General features: G+C 45.4%; 1 protein-coding gene across 1 annotated transcript in view; it reads left to right on the top strand.

Moving 5' to 3' along the window:
* KSR1 (kinase suppressor of ras 1) overlaps nucleotides 1-17,188 on the top strand; it is a 212,182-nt gene that overhangs the window by 179,945 nt on the left and 15,049 nt on the right. The window contains 6 exon segments of the mRNA XM_027861549.1: nucleotides 4,029-4,083; nucleotides 5,197-5,245; nucleotides 6,594-6,973; nucleotides 10,326-10,422; nucleotides 15,461-15,594; nucleotides 16,185-16,316. Of these exon segments, the coding sequence (XP_027717350.1) occupies nucleotides 4,029-4,083; nucleotides 5,197-5,245; nucleotides 6,594-6,973; nucleotides 10,326-10,422; nucleotides 15,461-15,594; nucleotides 16,185-16,316 (847 nt within the window).

The raw sequence follows: 17,188 nt of genomic DNA, 5'->3' as shown, positions 1-17,188 counted from the left end.
CATTGGATTTAGTGGGTAAGAGACAGGTGTAGGACCTAATTTCAGTGGAGTGGTGGCGTTGGGGACCAGGTTGCAAGGGATTGGAAAGGGAAGGGGCAATGAGGGGAGAACACCACCGAAGGTGGACCATTCTTTCCAGAAGTCGAATTATGAAAAGAAGAGATATAGGATGATGGCACCAAATGGATGTTTATTTAAGGATGGTGGGGGGAGGGGCCGCATTTGTAGGCATTGGGGAAGAAGACAAGATTATGGAAAAGGAAACTGTGTCCAGGGAGTTGAAGTGACTTTCATGAGGACACAATCATATCCTCTGACCTACATCCTCCCCCCAACACACCCTTTGATGGGGTACGATGGGATCTCAGCTTACGAGATAAGCAGCGCCCCTCTTCTCCTATCCCCTCTGTGCTGATGGTTTTCTGAGCCTCTTTTTCACTCATCTTCCTTACTTGTAGTTGCAGGGCAGATGCTACCCTACTTTACAAGTGAGGAAACTGAGTCCTTGACTCTCACCCTAATCCACCACTCAATCCATCTCTTAAGATGCCAGTCATCGACCTGCCTAGACTTGCTGCACAGCGCCACCTACTGGCCACCTTAAGGAACATCTCCAGATCACAAAAAGGGTTTCAGAGCAATGGCATGAAGTGGTTCCAGGTCAATTAGGCTAAGCACAGTTTTTGATTATAGGATCAAAGCTTTAGAACTGGAAGGAGCTTCACAAGGAACCTCATCAAGCCCCAACCACCTCCTGTTACAGAGGAGGAAACTGAGTCCCAGAGAAGTTAAGAACTTACCCACAATCATCGAGGAAGTAGCAAAGCCAACATTTGAACTCGAGGATTGTGACTCCAAGTTCGATACATTCCCCACTACACCACATTAGCCGACTGGACTTAGAATCCATACCCGCTGTGGAATGTCATGGGGAAATTCTTGGCGGTTAGTCTGTGAGGCATCGTTCTACAGCATCCAGGGAAAAAAACTTTAAACAGGAAATTCTTTGGCTGCCGGACACTGGGTGGTGCTAAGGAGCAGTGTATGTAAGACTTGCTCTTTCGGCCCCTGCTGGTATCAGTGAAATGTTACCGGCTCCTAGATCTCAGCATGGCAAAGCAGAGAAGGGCTTTGAGATCATTCCCAGTGACCAATCCACATTTTAGGAAGGAGGGTTGTGAGCTGGAGAGCCTTCGAAGGAGGGCAATCAGTGTGACAAAGGGCCTTAGATAGATGGCATAGGAGGATTGTCTGGAGGGGCTGGGGTTGTTCAGCATGGAGAAGAGACAGCTGGGGTTGGGGAGGAACAAGCAACTGAGAAACTGGCCTGTGGAAGAAGAATTTGACTTGTTCTTCTTGACCCTAGAGAACAGAACAAAGAGCATTGGGTGGAAGTTACAAAGAGGCAAATTTAGGATCACAGGCTCATAGCTTTAAGGGACTTCCTAGGCCAGTACCCTTATTTTGCGGATGAGGAAACTGAGTCACTGAGAGATTTAGGTACAGTAAAATGCAAAAAGCTTGAAGTCCATATAGAGGTACATTGCAGATGACATGATATGGTACAATTGACATGATGCAGTGCAATCGATATGGTATAGTACCTTTGACATGGTATAGTGTGATTGACATGGTATAATACAATTGACATAGTACAGTGCAATTGACATGGTTTGGTGCAATTGACATGGTACAATGCAATTGACATGGTATGTCCAATTGACATGGGCTGGTCCAGTTGACATGGGTCAGTGCAGTTGACATGGGTCAGTCCAATTGACATGATGCAGTGCAATTGATATGGTATAGTACCTTTAACATGGTACAGTGCAATTGACATGGTACAATACAATTGGCATAATACAGTGCAATTGACACGGTTTGGTACAATTGACATGGGTCAGTGCAATTGACATGGTACAATACAAGTGACATAATCCATAGTCCATGGACATTGACAATCCAGTTGACATGGGTCAGTCCAACTGACATGGGGTCAGTGCAATTGACATGAGTCGGTCCATTTGACATAGGTCAGTGTAGTTGACAAGAGTCAGTACAATTGACATGGGTCATTGCAATTGAACTAGGGATCTAAGTACGTGTATGACCATGAGCAATTCTTTTCTTTTCTCTGGCCTTCAGTTTCTTCATCAATAAAAGGGGGAAATTGGACAAGATGATTCCAGCTATAGCTCTACAATCCTAGGAAGAAACTTTCTGACAGAGCTACCCAGGAGTGGGCTGGGCTATCTGGGAAGGGAGTTTAGTTGGAAATATCCTCATTAGCTATTTTCATGCAAAGGCTAGATATCCATTTGTTTGGTCTATAGGGAGGGACAAGATTGGACTGGATGACCTTTGAGATCCATTCCAACTCTGAAACCGTGTTAGTAGGCCAGATAAGGCTCGATTTCAGGTAGGAGGAATTGGCCAAGTTCCCTCAAAGTCCAAGCTTGCGTTCATGAACCATTAGTCACTCTGAGTTGTCTCCATCTCCCTTTTTTTTAAGTGAAGAACCCTGGTCTAACCAGCTGACAATACTGTCTTCCTCTCCCTCCACCTCCTTCTCTTCCATGTTTACAAAGGAGGAGACATTTAGGTAGATGACTGGTACAGAGGAGAGTGCTAGATTTGGAAGCAGAGGACCTGGGTTCTGCCTTGTGACCTTAGGAAAATCACTTCTCCTCTCTGAGACTCAGTTCCTCATCTTTAAAGTGAGAAGTTGAACCAGACATCAATAGTCCCTTCCAGCTCTGTATCTATGATCCTATATAGCCCAGTAAGGCAGCCAGTTAGTAACAGAGCCAAGAATAAAATTCAGATTTCTTGGTTCTTATATAGTATTCTGTCTATGCTGCATACTTCTCTGTACCTTAAAGACTTCATATATATATGTGTATATATTCTAAGTTTGAGTTATTTGTCATGTGTCATTTAGAATCACTATAACAGTTGAATATTCATTTTTTAAAACATGAATTGAATAAATTCAAAATTCTTTCTATATTATAGTTCACAAAAATTTGCCTAAATGCTGTTGTTGAATTGGGTAAAATCAGACTGGGTTAGAAATGTCTTTTTTTTTTTTAAAGATGAGGTCTTCCCATCTATCTCAGGCTGAAAATCTAGACTACTCATGGGCCCAACCCCACTACTAATTGGCTTGCCCGGTTTCTAACCTTTAAAGTGGACTGGTTGCCCCTCATTAGGCAAGCTGGTGGCCCCCCACTCCGAGGGGCTCACTGTACTGGTGATGGCTTAGAGCAGAGACCCAATCAGCATAGCCCAATACAGCTCAACTCCTGAGCTCGAGAGATCTACCATTTTCAGGCTCTGGTAGCTGGAATTACAGGGTACATCATCATGCTCAATAGAGTGACTTCTTAAATCCTATTGAGTAAGTAGGATAGAGGCAAAGATTCTGTCTTGAGCAAAAGAATAACACGACCAGCTCTCTAGATAAAGAAAATTCGTCTAGAAGGGGTGTGACAGGTAGACTGGAGCCAGGAAAGAGTAGAGCCAGGAAGATCTATTGGGCTGTTATGGCAGCAGTCTGTTCATGGGGATGAGATTCACTGTCAGAGTGATAGCAGTGGGGTTGGGTCCTAGCATGAGGACACCTAGTCCAAACTTCTCCTTTCATGGATGAGGGACCTGCCCAGGGTTACACAGCCTGTATGTGTCAGAAAGACTGGAACCCAGGTCTTCCTGGCTTCAAGAACTGCCTCAATCCACTACCTCTTAGCTTGGTGTGTAGTGATTAATAAATGTTTGTTGATTGGTCAGTTAACTCCAAAAATGCATTTTTATTGAAGTGGAATGCATGTCAGGGTGGGAGGGAGAACTTGAAAATAAGTCAGTAAAGTCTTTCCTTTGGGGTATATGGTTTAGGAGAAAGAAACCAATTTACCTAAGAACTTATTTTCAAACAAAGTTTTCCCCTCTACTCCTACTTGCCCCTTTGACCTAAAATGAATGGGAAACATGGTACCTCATTCTTAGTGTTATGTTTTTGTTTTATCTAGACATTTCCACCCCACCGCAAGCATCCCAAGTCCTTGATGCAGCTGAAGAGACGCGGTAAGCATCAACTCACCTTCATATCCCTCCTTCCAGCCAACAGGGAATTTCTTAATCTCTATCTGCTTTTCTCTCCCTCCCCGCCTTTTTCCAAGTTAATAAAAAATAAGCCCAAAATTTCTTCAAAGTAACATGCTTGTGGGTTAAACCTTCCTTTTCCTACCTGGGTATTTGTGGAGTTGGTACCAGCAGATCAAAGCCCAGCTTCCTTGTCAGTGTGGACATTTGAACAAGTCACGCACTTTGGTGGCCAAAAATGTTTTATCGGCCTAATGTTCATTCAGCCAACTGGGGAGCAGCATGGTGTTTCTCTCAGTGGCCTTTGTGGTATACAATGCATGTGATGTGGGAGAGAAAATGAAAGATCAGAGCTAGAAAGGGCCCTGTCGGAGTCAACTAACTACCTCATTTTATTTTTTTGCTTTTTAATTAACAAGTATTTATTTTCTCTCCCTCCCACCCCACACCCAATTTAATAGAAAGAAAAAAAAAACCCACAACCTTTGGAACAAAAATTCACAGTCAAACAAAACATTCTGTATCTTGAGTCCATCAGCCTCTCTCTGTGGAGGAGGAGTGGTATGCTTCATCATTGAATCTGGAATCATAAGTGGTCACTGCACTAATCAGAGTTCTTAAATCTTTTGAAGTTGCTTCCTTTTACATTGTTATTGTTATTATATAAACTGTTCTCCTTATCAGCTTCCTCCTTTTAAGGAAGAAGAACAAGTACGTATTGGGGAAGTGACTTTCCCGATGTCGCACACAGAATTAGTAGTGGCAGAGCTGAGGCTAAAACCCTGGTCCCCTCATTCTAATCCTGTGGGGTTTTTTAACCCCCTAAATACCCCCCAAATAGACCTGAATACCACCCCATCATTCAGAGGTGAACTGGGAAAAACAGAGGTGGATTAAAAATGTGTTTTCTCCAGAAACATTTAGTAACTTGGCCACAGCCAGTTTATCCAACGTTAGGAATCATGGTTTTGGCTTGGGGGGGGGGGGGCAGGCAGAGATCCAGAAATCCAAACTTCCCTATGGTTTAGCTTTCCATCCCCAGGAAAACCAGAATGTCTGCATTTAGCTCTCTTTGATAAATCCTTCTCTCCATAGGGTCAATGACCAACCGAAAGCCAACGTGGCCGAGGACCACGAAACAGAGGTGAGCTTGGAGATGGCACAGCAGGGGTCCTTAGGTCACTTGCTCCCCTCCTGCCCCATGCATGCTTTAATGTCGGTATCAGAGTAATGGGTACAATGCAGCTTCCTGCCCCTTTGGGAAAGTTGAGAAATGGAGCTGTATCTAGAGGCGAGGGAAAGTCAACTTCATTGAGTCTAGTTCTATGGGTTCCAGGCTAATGTCCACAGGAGGGAAGAACAATTAGAAAATTCATGAATTTTGCTTCCCTTTACATGTTTATCCTTAATGCTTATGATGGCTAACATTTATGTAGCTCCTTAAAGTCTCCTTAAAGTTTTTACATATATTATCTCATTTGATCCACATAACAACCCTGAGGGGCATCTTTTTTTTCTTTTTGAGGAGGCAATTGGGGTTAAGTGACTTGCCCAGGGTCACACGGCTAGTAAGTGTCAAGTATCTGAGGCCAGATTTGTACTCGGGTCCTCCAGACTCCAAGGCAGGAGCTCTGCTGCACTGCACCACCTAGCTGCCCCTGAGAGGCATTTTTTAGATGGGGAAGAAGTAAAGTGATTGGTCCAAGATCATACAGCTAATAAATATCTGAGGCAGGATTAGAATTCAGGTCACCTTGCGTCTGAGTCCAGTGACCCCTTTGTTTCTCCACCTAGCTGCTTCCTTAAGACCAATTTGAAACCAGGTTCTATGCATTGGTCGCTACGTGGCTTGGTGGGTAGAACGCCAGGCATGGAGTCAGGAAGACCTGAGTTCAAATGTGACCTCAGACACTTAATAGCTGCATGACCCTGGACAAGTCACTTAACCTCTACCTGCCTCAGTTTCCTCATCAGTAAAACAGAGATAGTAACAGCAGCTACTTCAGAGTTGTCGTGAGGATGAAATGAGATAACAATTGTAAAGCGTTTAGCATAGTGCCAGGCACACAGTAGGTGCTGTATAAATGCTGACTGTCATCCTCATCATTATCATCATCATCCTTCTACAGCCTGGCTTCTAGATGTAAGATATGGCTTGTGAAAGGGAGAGAGACTTTGATTTACTAATGGCCTGAAGGGCGGAAACACTTTAATAATAAAAATATTTACCAAAAAAACCCTGACTTGATCATTCTTCTTCTTTGCGGCAGCCACTAGCAAAAACTTGTATAATTCTCCAATAGTGTTCATGAGTCACTGACACATTATGGAATGTAGAATGTTGGGGCCAACCCAGCTGAGGCTCGGCGTGGGGATGGGGCTTACACAAGGTCCCTGGGTCCAGGTCCAGTGGCTCCCTCGTGGGATCGCATGGCCTCTCACCAGGTTCATGGCTTCTTCTTCTTCTTCTTCTTCTTCTTTTTCCACTGTAGGTGGAAGAACAAGAAGCAAGTAAGTCGGAGCTAGAGGACGACGAGGACGAGCTGGACGACCTCCCCAGCTCCCGGAAGCCGTGGAAAGGGATGATCTCTCGAAAAGCCAGCAAGACCAGCGTCTACCTGCAGGAGTGGGACATTCCCTTTGAGCAGGTGGAGCTGGGCGAGCCCATCGGGCAGGGGCGGTGGGGGAAGGTCCACCGGGGCCGGTGGCACGGGGAGGTGGCCATCCGCCTACTGGAGATCGACGGCAACAACCAGGACCATCTCAAGCTGTTTAAGAAGGAGGTGATGAATTACAGGCAGACGCGGCATGAGAACGTTGTGCTCTTCATGGGGGCTTGTATGAATCCCCCGCACCTGGCCATCATCACCAGGTAAGTGGAGGGCCCTCTCTGGCCCCAGGCCCACTTTCTTTTGAAAAATTAATTTTACAGGGCAGCTAGATGGCATAGTGGATAGAGCACCGGCCCTGGAGTCAGGAGGACCTGAGTTCAAATCCGACCTCAGACACATAACACTTACTAGCTGTGTGACCCTGGGCAAGTCACTTAACCACATTGCCCAGCCAAAAAAAAAAAAGAGAGAGAAAATTAATTTTACTAGCATCTTGTTTCTATTTCACCTTCATTTCCCAGTATAGCTTTCTCCCCCTCCTCATCTAGAGAGTCATCTCGTTAACAAAGGGTTTTAAAAGGGGCAGCTAGCTGGCACAGTAGATAGAGGTCCGGCCTTTGGAATCAAGAGGACCTGAGTTCAAATCTGTCTTCAGACACTTGACACTTAGTAGCTGTGTGACACTGGGCAAGTCACTTAACCCCGATTGCCTCACCAAAAAGCAAATTAAAAAGAAAGAAAGAAAGAACAAAGGGTTTTTAAAAAAAGTTTAGCAAAATTATCCAACATGTCATCTAATTTCAATAGCATGTGCTGTGTTCCATACCCATAGACCCCCACCTTTGCAAAGATGGGAAGGAAGTGCATTCTCATGTTTCTTCTTTAGGCCCTAAGTGTCTTCTCAATGTCACAGTGTCCACATTTTGACATTGTAGCTCTTGGAGGCAGCTAGGTGGCATGGTGGATAGAGCACTGGGCAAGGAGTCAGGAAGACCTGAGTTCAGATCTCGCCTTGCTTACTAACTGTGTGACCCTGGGCAAGTCACTTAACTTCTTCCTGCCTCAGTTCTCTCAACTGTAAAATGGGGATAATATCGCCTACCTCCCAGAGTTACTGTGAGGAGCAAAAGAGATAATATTTAGAAAAAGTCCTTAGCACAGTGCCTGGCACATAGTAGGCATTTAATAAATGCATATTCCTTTCCCCTTCTTTCATGTAGCAAGATTCCAAAAAGAATCACATTTCACTGAAAATTTTTTAAAACATAATCTTTCTGAATGGTGTTTGTTTTAAAACTTTTTCCTAGAAGTCTCTGCTAAAAGTCCTCCTTAACTTAGGAATTCCCCTGGTTGGCATGAGCCTTGGCCCTCAGACCTCAGAAAGCTCTGTATGAACTTATTGTAGTTCTTATTAAAGCATATTGAAACATTGATAAGAACTTATTAAAGTTCTGGCAAACTTATGGAATATTGTGTATTATATCTGTGCTGTTGTCCCATCCCTTTTCGAGGCTGCCCTAGGAACCATGGCTAATTAAAACATTGTTTCTCATCCAGCAGTTAGTACAGAGATCTACATATAGTCTCAGTTTAATAAATTTGTTTTATTTTATTATATCGTCTTGCAAATGAAATCCCTGAAATTTCTGCATTGACATCTTTGAAATTCAAAACTCCCCTGCCCAGTGCACAGGTCTTTTTTTTTTTATGTAAGCTTTTTTATTTAGAAGCTTATTTTTAAAAATAAAAGTGTATCGCCCACATCTGTAGTCTTTCCTTAGTGAAGGTAAAGGGGAGCCTTTTTAGGCTATTTCAGTGGAATATAAGAAGGTTTTCCCACGCTGGAAAGGCTTTGAGCGTGTCTGTTGTCCAAGGACCAGCAGAGAGACTGTTATCATCAGGCTGGCCAAAGATGGATGGACTTTTTGAGCCACAGAAATACTTAAAGCCCATCTGAGTCTCAGGGAAGATTGTTATCTGTGTGGATGGAGAGAATGAAGCCGCAGATCAACTGAGCAACAAGCATTTATTAAGCACTTACTGTGTGCCCAGCACTCTTCTGGAACCTAGGGGAACAAAAGAGACAGTCCCTGGCTTCAGGAGGCTTACTGGGGCGGGGAGCACCACATAGACATTGAGATCTGTCCAAAAGAGATAGAAAGGAAATAGAAGGTAAGTGGAGGAGGCCGGCCCTGTAGTGGGGGAACCAGGAAAGGTTTCATAATAACAACATTAACAATGAACACATATGGTGTTTAAAGGTTTGCATCATCTCATTTCATCTTTACTACAGCCCTGTGAAGCAGGTGCTATTCATTATCCCCATTTTACAGATGGGGAAACTGAGGGTGGGAGCTTAAGTGACTTGTCTGGCGTCACCCGGCCAGTAGGTGTCTGAGGCAGGATTTGAACTTGGGTCTTCCTGAGTCCAGAGCCAGCCTTCTGTTCGCTGTGCCACCTAACTGCTTCAGGGGCATGAGTGGATGTTACTTTATGCCCTCGGGTTCAGCCATGGCAGTTGCGTCCAGCTCTCCATGACCCCATTTGGGGGTTTTCTTGGCAGATACCGGAGTGGTTTGCCATTTCCTTTTCCAGCTCATTTTGCAGATGAGGAAACTGAGGCAAACAGGGTTAAGTCACTTGGGTCTGAGGCTACATTTGGCCTTCCTAATGCCAGGCCCTGCTCTCTGTGCACTATGGCGCCACCTTGCTGCTGGTGGGAGGGATACTAACTTTTTTTTAATTTACAGGAAATTTAAGGTATTTAAGGTAATAGAGAATAGATAGCTATCAGAGACCCTAGAACAGGGGTGGGGAACCTGCGGCCTCGAGGCCACATGTGGCCCTCTAGGTCCTCAAGTGTGGCTCTTTGACTGACTCCAAACTTCACAGAACAAATCCCCTAGAATCCGGAAGACCTGAGCTCAAACTTTCTGACTTTACACTGTCTCCCAGAAACCATGTGGGTGACCCTCAACAAGTCGCTTCACTTCTGTCGGTCTCAGTTTCCTTATCTGTAAAATGGGGATAATAATAACTCCCGCCTCCTAGGCTTTGCAAACCTTAAAGCGCCGCCTACATGTGAGCTGTTATTATAGACCACAGAATTCTCAATCCAGAGTTGGAGGAGACCTCAAGGGTCATCTCATCCAACCGACTCATTTTACAGATGACAAAACTGAGGCCCGAGGATGTAAAGTTCCCTACCTAAGGTCACCCAGGTAGTAATCATCAAAGGTGGGATTTCAACTTTTAATTTTAATGATCTTCTCACTGTACCTCATTCATTCCTGCTTTACAGATGAGGAAACTAAGTCACGGGGAGGTTGGGGGACTTGCCTAAGGTGGCAGGGCTAGTAAATGGGGAGGGATCAGATGGTATTCGAACCCAGGCCCTCTCACACCAGAACCAGTTCTCTTTGCACCAGATCACTCTGCCCACCACCCAGAAGAAGGGATAGGAAGAAGGGGGAAATGGGAGGAGAGAGGGGATAGGGAAGGCCTGGAAGAGGCCTGAGATCCCCTCAGGGCCAGCCCTCTCCTTGTGTAGAGGGCAGCTGCTCACGAGGTCTTTCTCTCTCTCTCTCCCATCTCCCCTTCGCTCTCCTACAGTTTCTGTAAAGGGCGGACGCTTCACTCCTTCGTGAGGGACCCCAAGACGAGTCTGGACATCAACAAAACCAGGCAGATCGCTCAGGAGATCATCAAGGTAAGTGGACGGCCACCTTTCCTAGGGAACATGGCTTTTCCAGCTCTCGCCTCCCCTCGATGAAATAGATGGTAAGCCCCTTGGGGGCAGGCGGTGACCTCTGTTTCATTTTTGTCTTTGTATTTACAGCACCCAGCCCATAGCTGATTGATTGAGGTTCTCTATCCAAGTGTCTTTCAACACTTTAACCCCCTTTGCCCATGATCTATAAAAATGATGGTGATGAGTAAAATCAGGGGATGCTCTTTGTGTCCCGGACCCTTTTGGTCCCATTTTGGTGACCCCTATGGACCCCTTCTCAGAGCAATGAATAAAACAAAATATTCGGGGAAGGGGAAGGGAAGGGGACGAGTCTTTACTAAGAGCCTGTTGTAAGCCAGACACCATGCTAAGCACTCTACAGATAGGATCTCATTAAATAGTCACAACAACCTTGGGAGGGAGGTGCTCTTGTCATTCCCATTTTACTGTTGAGGAAACTGAGGCAAGGAGAGGTTGAGGGCCTTGCCCAGGATCACACGGCTCTAGGAAATATCTGAAGCTGGATTTGAACCAGGGCAAACGAAGCCAATTCTATGGAAATAGAGTTATCAAAATATTTACAAACACACACTCACAGACTCCGGGTTCTGAACCCCTGATCCAGCCTGAATCCCTTGTTTTTATAGAGGATGAAACCAATGTCCAGAGAGGGCGAGAGGATTTCTCACAGTCACATAGGGAGTTGCTAGCCAAGAGGGGATTACTGTCCGGGTCTCCTGACTCTTCTTCCCTATCCCCTCTCTCCTCCCATTTCCCCCTTCTTCCTATCCCTTCTTCCCCTTCTCTTTTCTCCTCTCCTCTCCCCCTCTCTTGCCTCCCCTCTGTTTCTTTTTCTTTTCTTCTTCCCCCTTTTCTTCCCCTCCCCTTCTACTCTATGTCTATATAAACAATTTGGAGGCGGAGAAGAGACCAGCTGTAAGATTTCTTCAATTAAAAGTACTCCCTGTCTGGAAATTCCGTCGATAGATGCCATCATTCTGTCCCTTGTGTTTTCAGAGAATCTCCCAGGGCACCAAGAGCTGCCACTTGCTCATGGCTGTAGAGCTAGTCTTGGCCCAGAGCAGGACGAGCTGCCTCTCTCTGAATGAGTCAAGCATAATTATTTGGTGAAGAAGCCGGCTTAGGCTTAATCTCTTTTGATGTTTCTGAGCTGAGTGCCTGCAGACTCATAAAGACCTAATATAGGTTGGTGTCGGGGCAGAGCAAGGGGTGTGGTTGTATCCCCAGCCAAAAAAAAAGAATGTTCATTGATTGATGGCCCAGTAAGAATACAGCCAGCATTTAAAAAAAAAAATAAGAAAATTCCTAAAATTTCCATTTTCCTCTCTCTTCATGATGTAGTGGATAACTCTGGACTTGGAGTCAGAAAGTCTGGGTTTAAATCCTGTCTCTGATATTTACAAGCTGCGTGACCTTGGGCAGGCCGTTCATTTCTCCATATCTCAATTTCCTCCTTTGTAAAATAATAATAGCTCATTTATACAGCGTGTACTCCGTGCCCGGCACTGTGCCAGACGCTTTACAATTATTATCTGATGCTTGCAGTGACCTTTGGAGGTAGGTGCTGTTATTATCCCCATTTTACAGATGAGGAAGCTGAGGCCGACAGAGGCTAAGTGACTTATCCGGGGTCACACAGCCAGCCAGCCAGTCTCAAGGCAGGATTTGAACTCAGGTCTTCCTACTCGCTATCCACTGCACCAGCCAGCTGCCTAGGGTGATAATAGTGCCCATCTCCTCTGGTTGTTCGGAAACTCCAGCGAGCAGAATATTTTGCAGACTTTCACTGGGCTCTTCATGAATGTCAATTATCATCATTATTTTTATGGCATGCCACCCCCTCCACATACAAATCAAGGAACAGCATGAAACAATGGTTTGGGCATTACAAGACCCGGGCTCACATCCTCGCTTTGCTAGTTGTTACATGTATGACCCTGAGTAGTCACTTCCCTTCCCAGAGCTCAGTTTCCTCATCTGTAAAATGAGGGCCTTTGAGGTTCCCGTCAGCTCTAAGTCTATGAGCCTGTGAGACCTTGTGCAAGTCCCCATCTCTCCATGAGCCTCAGTTTCCTTCTCTGTAAAATAAAAGTGCTGAACTAGTTGCCCTCTGAGGTTCCCCTGAGCTCAAAGTCTACGAACCTCTGATTAATCCCACCGAAGAGCGTGCTGATGTATGTTTAACAACGAGCTCTCCAAGGTGGGGGTGGGGGGTGAAAACCTGTACTCGGGACACATTTTAACATTGAATATGCACTCTTAATATTTTCCCCATCTTTCTTAAGTCTGACAATCAACAAAATGACAGATCAAGCCCAGATTTTTAGTGTTTGGTGATTCCCAGGGTAAAAATGGTCACCCTGAGTCAGCTTAGCTCCGCAGCATGCCTCTGCTTCCAAACTTGTACAAAGTTTAAATCTGCGCTGAAATAGGTGACCACTGCCGTCTTCCCTGACCAATAAGATCCCTAAGTCCTAAGATAAGAGCCATAAACACAGACTTCAATCTACAGGGTTTAAAGGAACTGGGTCACGATGTTCTGGGGTGAATGATAGCGCTCAGAAGGTCCCCTGCCCATGACCTGCTTCTTTCCTGACTGTATGTTAGGTGGCCAACAAGCATTTGTGAACACTGACTGGGTGCTGGGCACATTCAGTGAAACAGCCTCCGCCTTCTGGCGTTTATGTTCCATATATCTCTAAGTAGGTGCGAGGCATGGGAAAAGATAATTCAAGGTCATTTGGGGGAGGAGGCATTAGCAGTGAGGGGTGTGTGTGTGTGTGTGTGTGTGTGTGTGTGTAAGCCAGGGCGTCTCAGAGGCTGAAGGGAGAGCATTCCAGCACCAGGCTGATTTCCCACCTTGCTCCTGCTGTCTCTGATTTCGAGCCCTTCCCTCAGCTCCCTTCTGTGGTCCAGGAGAAGAGAGGAGACCTTTCCCCAAGGGTCTCCTGGAGTGGATGGGAGGAGACTCCGGCATTGGGAAAGCAGCTAGAAAAGAAATGTCAAGGGGGCGAGGAAGGGTGGGAAAAGCAAACAAGGCTTTGTTCACGGTCTTGGAAATGGGCCCTGGGCTTGGGCAGGGCCCATTCTGGACACAGGAAGCACTCCTTTCCTGGAAATCTCTTGCTTCACTTTGAGGGATGCCAGACTTGGCAGTCAGGGGGTCAGGAGAGGGAAGGCTTTGGGAGAGAGATGGGGGGAAGGCTGCTCCTCTCTTTAAAGGGGGGAAGCTAAAGACGGGGCTGCTTTAAATGCTTTTTGGAGACTCTCAGGAGAAAAAGCCTGAGCTGATACGGCAAGCTAACCCTGGGGTCAGCCTCATGCCGCTCCTCCTTCTGCATTCACAGCTCCTCTCCCTCCTCACCCCTCCCCCATACAGTCAATAATCAGTCAATCAGTCAAGCACTTACCAGGTGCCATGCAGGACCTAAGCTGGAGATAACCAAGAAAAAGCAAAAACAATCCCTGCCCTCAGAATACACAAGATAAATTGAGTCATTAAAAAAAAAACCAAAACCAAAGAACCAGAGGAATTTATTTCTCCCTAAAGGCGGGTATGGATACTGAATAGGCTGGCGTGGAGAAAATAGGAAGAAGAAGATTTGACAGGTCAGAGAAAATGAGATGTAAAAAAACACTATGTAAGTGCTTTATATATTTGTATATTTTCATTTATAAATATATTTACATATATATTATATATTTATAAATCCTTCTATACAGTTGATGTCATTGAGAGAAGGCTTGGCATAGGGAATGCCAGGGGAGGGCCCTGGCATTTCGCCCCATCATAACCTCAGCAGCTATTCCCTTGTTATAGAGAGATTCAGTTTTGATTTCTGTGGCCTCAGTTTCCTTGACTAATGAAGAGTTTACTATATGCAGACTGTTCCTGCTAGACTTTGTGGTGAACTAGAATGTAAGCTCCTGGAGGGCAGGGCCCGTTATCTTTTTGTCTCTGGAGCTTGGCTCCTAACATGATGTCCTGCATGTGGTGAACACTCCATTAGTGTTGAACGAATAAATCAGAGCTCTGGAGCTGAAAGAGACCTTTCTCCAACTCTCTCATTTTTTACTGTTGAGGGAACTGAGACCTTTAGAGGTCAAACCTGAGACCCCAGGTCACGCAGATAGGAAGCAGCAAACTCGGGATTCAGACCCAGGTCCTCTGATTCCAAATCTAGGTCCTTTCTACCACCCCACTCTCAGACATATAACGAATGCTTGTAGATATAACTTGATTTGACTCGACTTCAGACACTCTCTAATTCTGTGACTGTGGGCAAGTCAGTCTCATTGCTACTCTAAGCCTCAGTTTCTTATCTGTAAAATGGGGGTGGTAATAACACTTCCATAACTTATACCTCACAGAGTCATTGAGAGGGAAATACTTTGTAAACCTTAAATTGCTATAGGCTGTGTGAGACATTATGACCATTTAATTCCATTCAATTGAACAAATATAAAATGTCTACTATGCTCAAATAATGATAATAATAGCTAACATTTATATAGCGCTTACTATGTGCCAGGCACTGGCTAAGTGATTTATAATTATCATCTATTTATCAACGATGTTGGGAGGTAAGTGCTGTTATTATCCCCATTTTACAGATGAGGAAACTGAAACCAACAGGTTAAGTGACTTGCTCAGGGTCACACAGCTAGTGTAGACTGACCTTGGGTTGAATCAAGCCCATTTCTGAATCACCTGGAATTAATGCCACTGTCTCCATTTGTTTAAACACAAACCTGCTACTGTTTCCTCCTTCCCCACCATCTTGTCTCACCCTAATGTGCGTGTGTTGTGTGTGCGAGTGTACACACACACACACACACACACACACACCCCTTCCCTCTGACACCCATTCTCCCTGGAGCCGTGTCTCAGTCAGGCACCTTCAGCACCTCAGCCCCTTTGCTGGTGCGGAAGCCTCCAGACTCAGGCTTTCAAGGCCATCTTTCCACCTGACCTGTTTGTGGGGCTCTCTTCCAGGGCATGGGGTACCTGCACGCCAAGGGCATCGTACACAAAGACCTGAAGTCCAAGAACATCTTCTACGACAATGGCAAGGTGGTCATCACAGACTTCGGGCTATTTGGGATCTCTGGTGTGGTGCAGGAGGGCAGGTGAGGCCACTACAGAAGCCTGGGAGGCCCTATTGAGTCTGACTCCCTCATTTAACAGAGGAGAAAACTTAGATTCAGGTCAAGTCCTGGACAGCTCTCATCCCAGCAAAGACAGTGAAATGATAAAAAAGATCTCAGCCATCTGTGGATTGCTGTTCACTCCTTTTGTGATATGCCTAAAACAAACAAACACAAAATTCTAGCCTGATACTAATTTGTGATTTTATAGATTAAACTTGCTGCTTGGTGACATATTTATCTAGACCAGGAGTTTTTTGCCTTGTCTTTGCCCCGGACCCCTCGGGCAGACAGTCTAGCAAAGCCTATGGACCCCTTCTCAGAATCGTGGCTTTCAATGCATAAAATAAAATACATAGGATCACGAAGAAAATCAATTCTATTGAAATACAGTTATCACAGTATTTTTAAAAACCATGTTCACGGACCCGGTTTTAGAACCTCTGATCTAATCTGTGCATTGCCTTTTTAGCTAATGTGAGACATCAGCTAATCTCCTTCATGGAAGCAGAGGAGAACCTTGGAAATAGCAAACTCTCCCAATTCTTTTTTTCTGCTTTCTTGTGATTCAGGCGGGAGAATGAGCTGAAGCTGCCACATGATTGGCTGTGCTACCTGGCCCCCGAAATTGTCCGGGAGATGACCCCAGGGAAAGATGAAGATAAGCTGCCCTTCTCCAGAGCCGCTGATGTGTATGCCTTTGGGTGAGCTGAAGCCTCTGGGCTCCTTTTCTCTTTTCTCCATGCAGGGGCTGTTTGAGGGAGTCTGGGCCAAGAGTATGTAACATCAGCGGCAATGCAAGGCCCCCCAAGTCTCCAAATGCTCCCCATGTTAGCAGTCACTGAGTCAACAAGCATTTATTTATTTAGTTATTTATTGCTTTTTTTTGGTGAGGCAATAGGGGTTAAGTGACTTGCCCAGGGTCACACAGCTAGTTAAGTATCAAGTGTCTGAGGCCAGATTTGAACTCAGGTCGTCCTGACTCCAAGACTGGAGCTCTATGCCCCTAGCTGCTCCCAACAAGCCTTTATTAAGCTCCTATGGTTTGCCAGGCACCTTGATAAGTGCTGGGGATACAAAGAAAGACAAGAAATAAACAGATAGTCCCTGCCCTCCAGGAGCTTACAGTCTGATGGGGGAGGTAATATACAAATAGCTGTGTACCAACAAAATATAGACAGGATGAAATCTTAGCAAGGGAAGGCACAAGGCTTCTTACAGAAAGTGAGACCTTTGGCTGAGTCTTAAAGGAAGCCAGCGAGGCCGGGTGTAGACCGGCCATCTCCAGCTTTGGGCTGCCAGAGTCACATTACACAGCCCCCGAAGGGCCCCTTGGCCTCCACGAACAAGACATGGGAATGATCTTTCCTCTTTGTGAAGAGGAAAGATGCCTAGGATGGAAGCAGGTTAAATAGAGAGTGAAGGAAACTTCAGAAAGGAACAAGACGAAACTGGAGTCAGAGATTGATGGCAAAGAGTCAGTGAAGAGCCTGGGAGCCTTTCCTGAGGATGATGGTCATAGCTGAGAGGACTCTTTAAGGTTTGCAAAGCATTTTATATGTGTCCTATCTCACCC

Source organism: Vombatus ursinus, unplaced genomic scaffold (assembly GCF_900497805.2).
Source record: "Vombatus ursinus unplaced genomic scaffold, bare-nosed wombat genome assembly UNPS02014768.1, whole genome shotgun sequence".
Taxonomy (NCBI): Eukaryota; Metazoa; Chordata; class Mammalia; order Diprotodontia; family Vombatidae; genus Vombatus; species Vombatus ursinus.
Note: the sequence above shows the minus strand (reverse complement) of the source record. Positions and strands in the feature narration are given on the sequence as shown.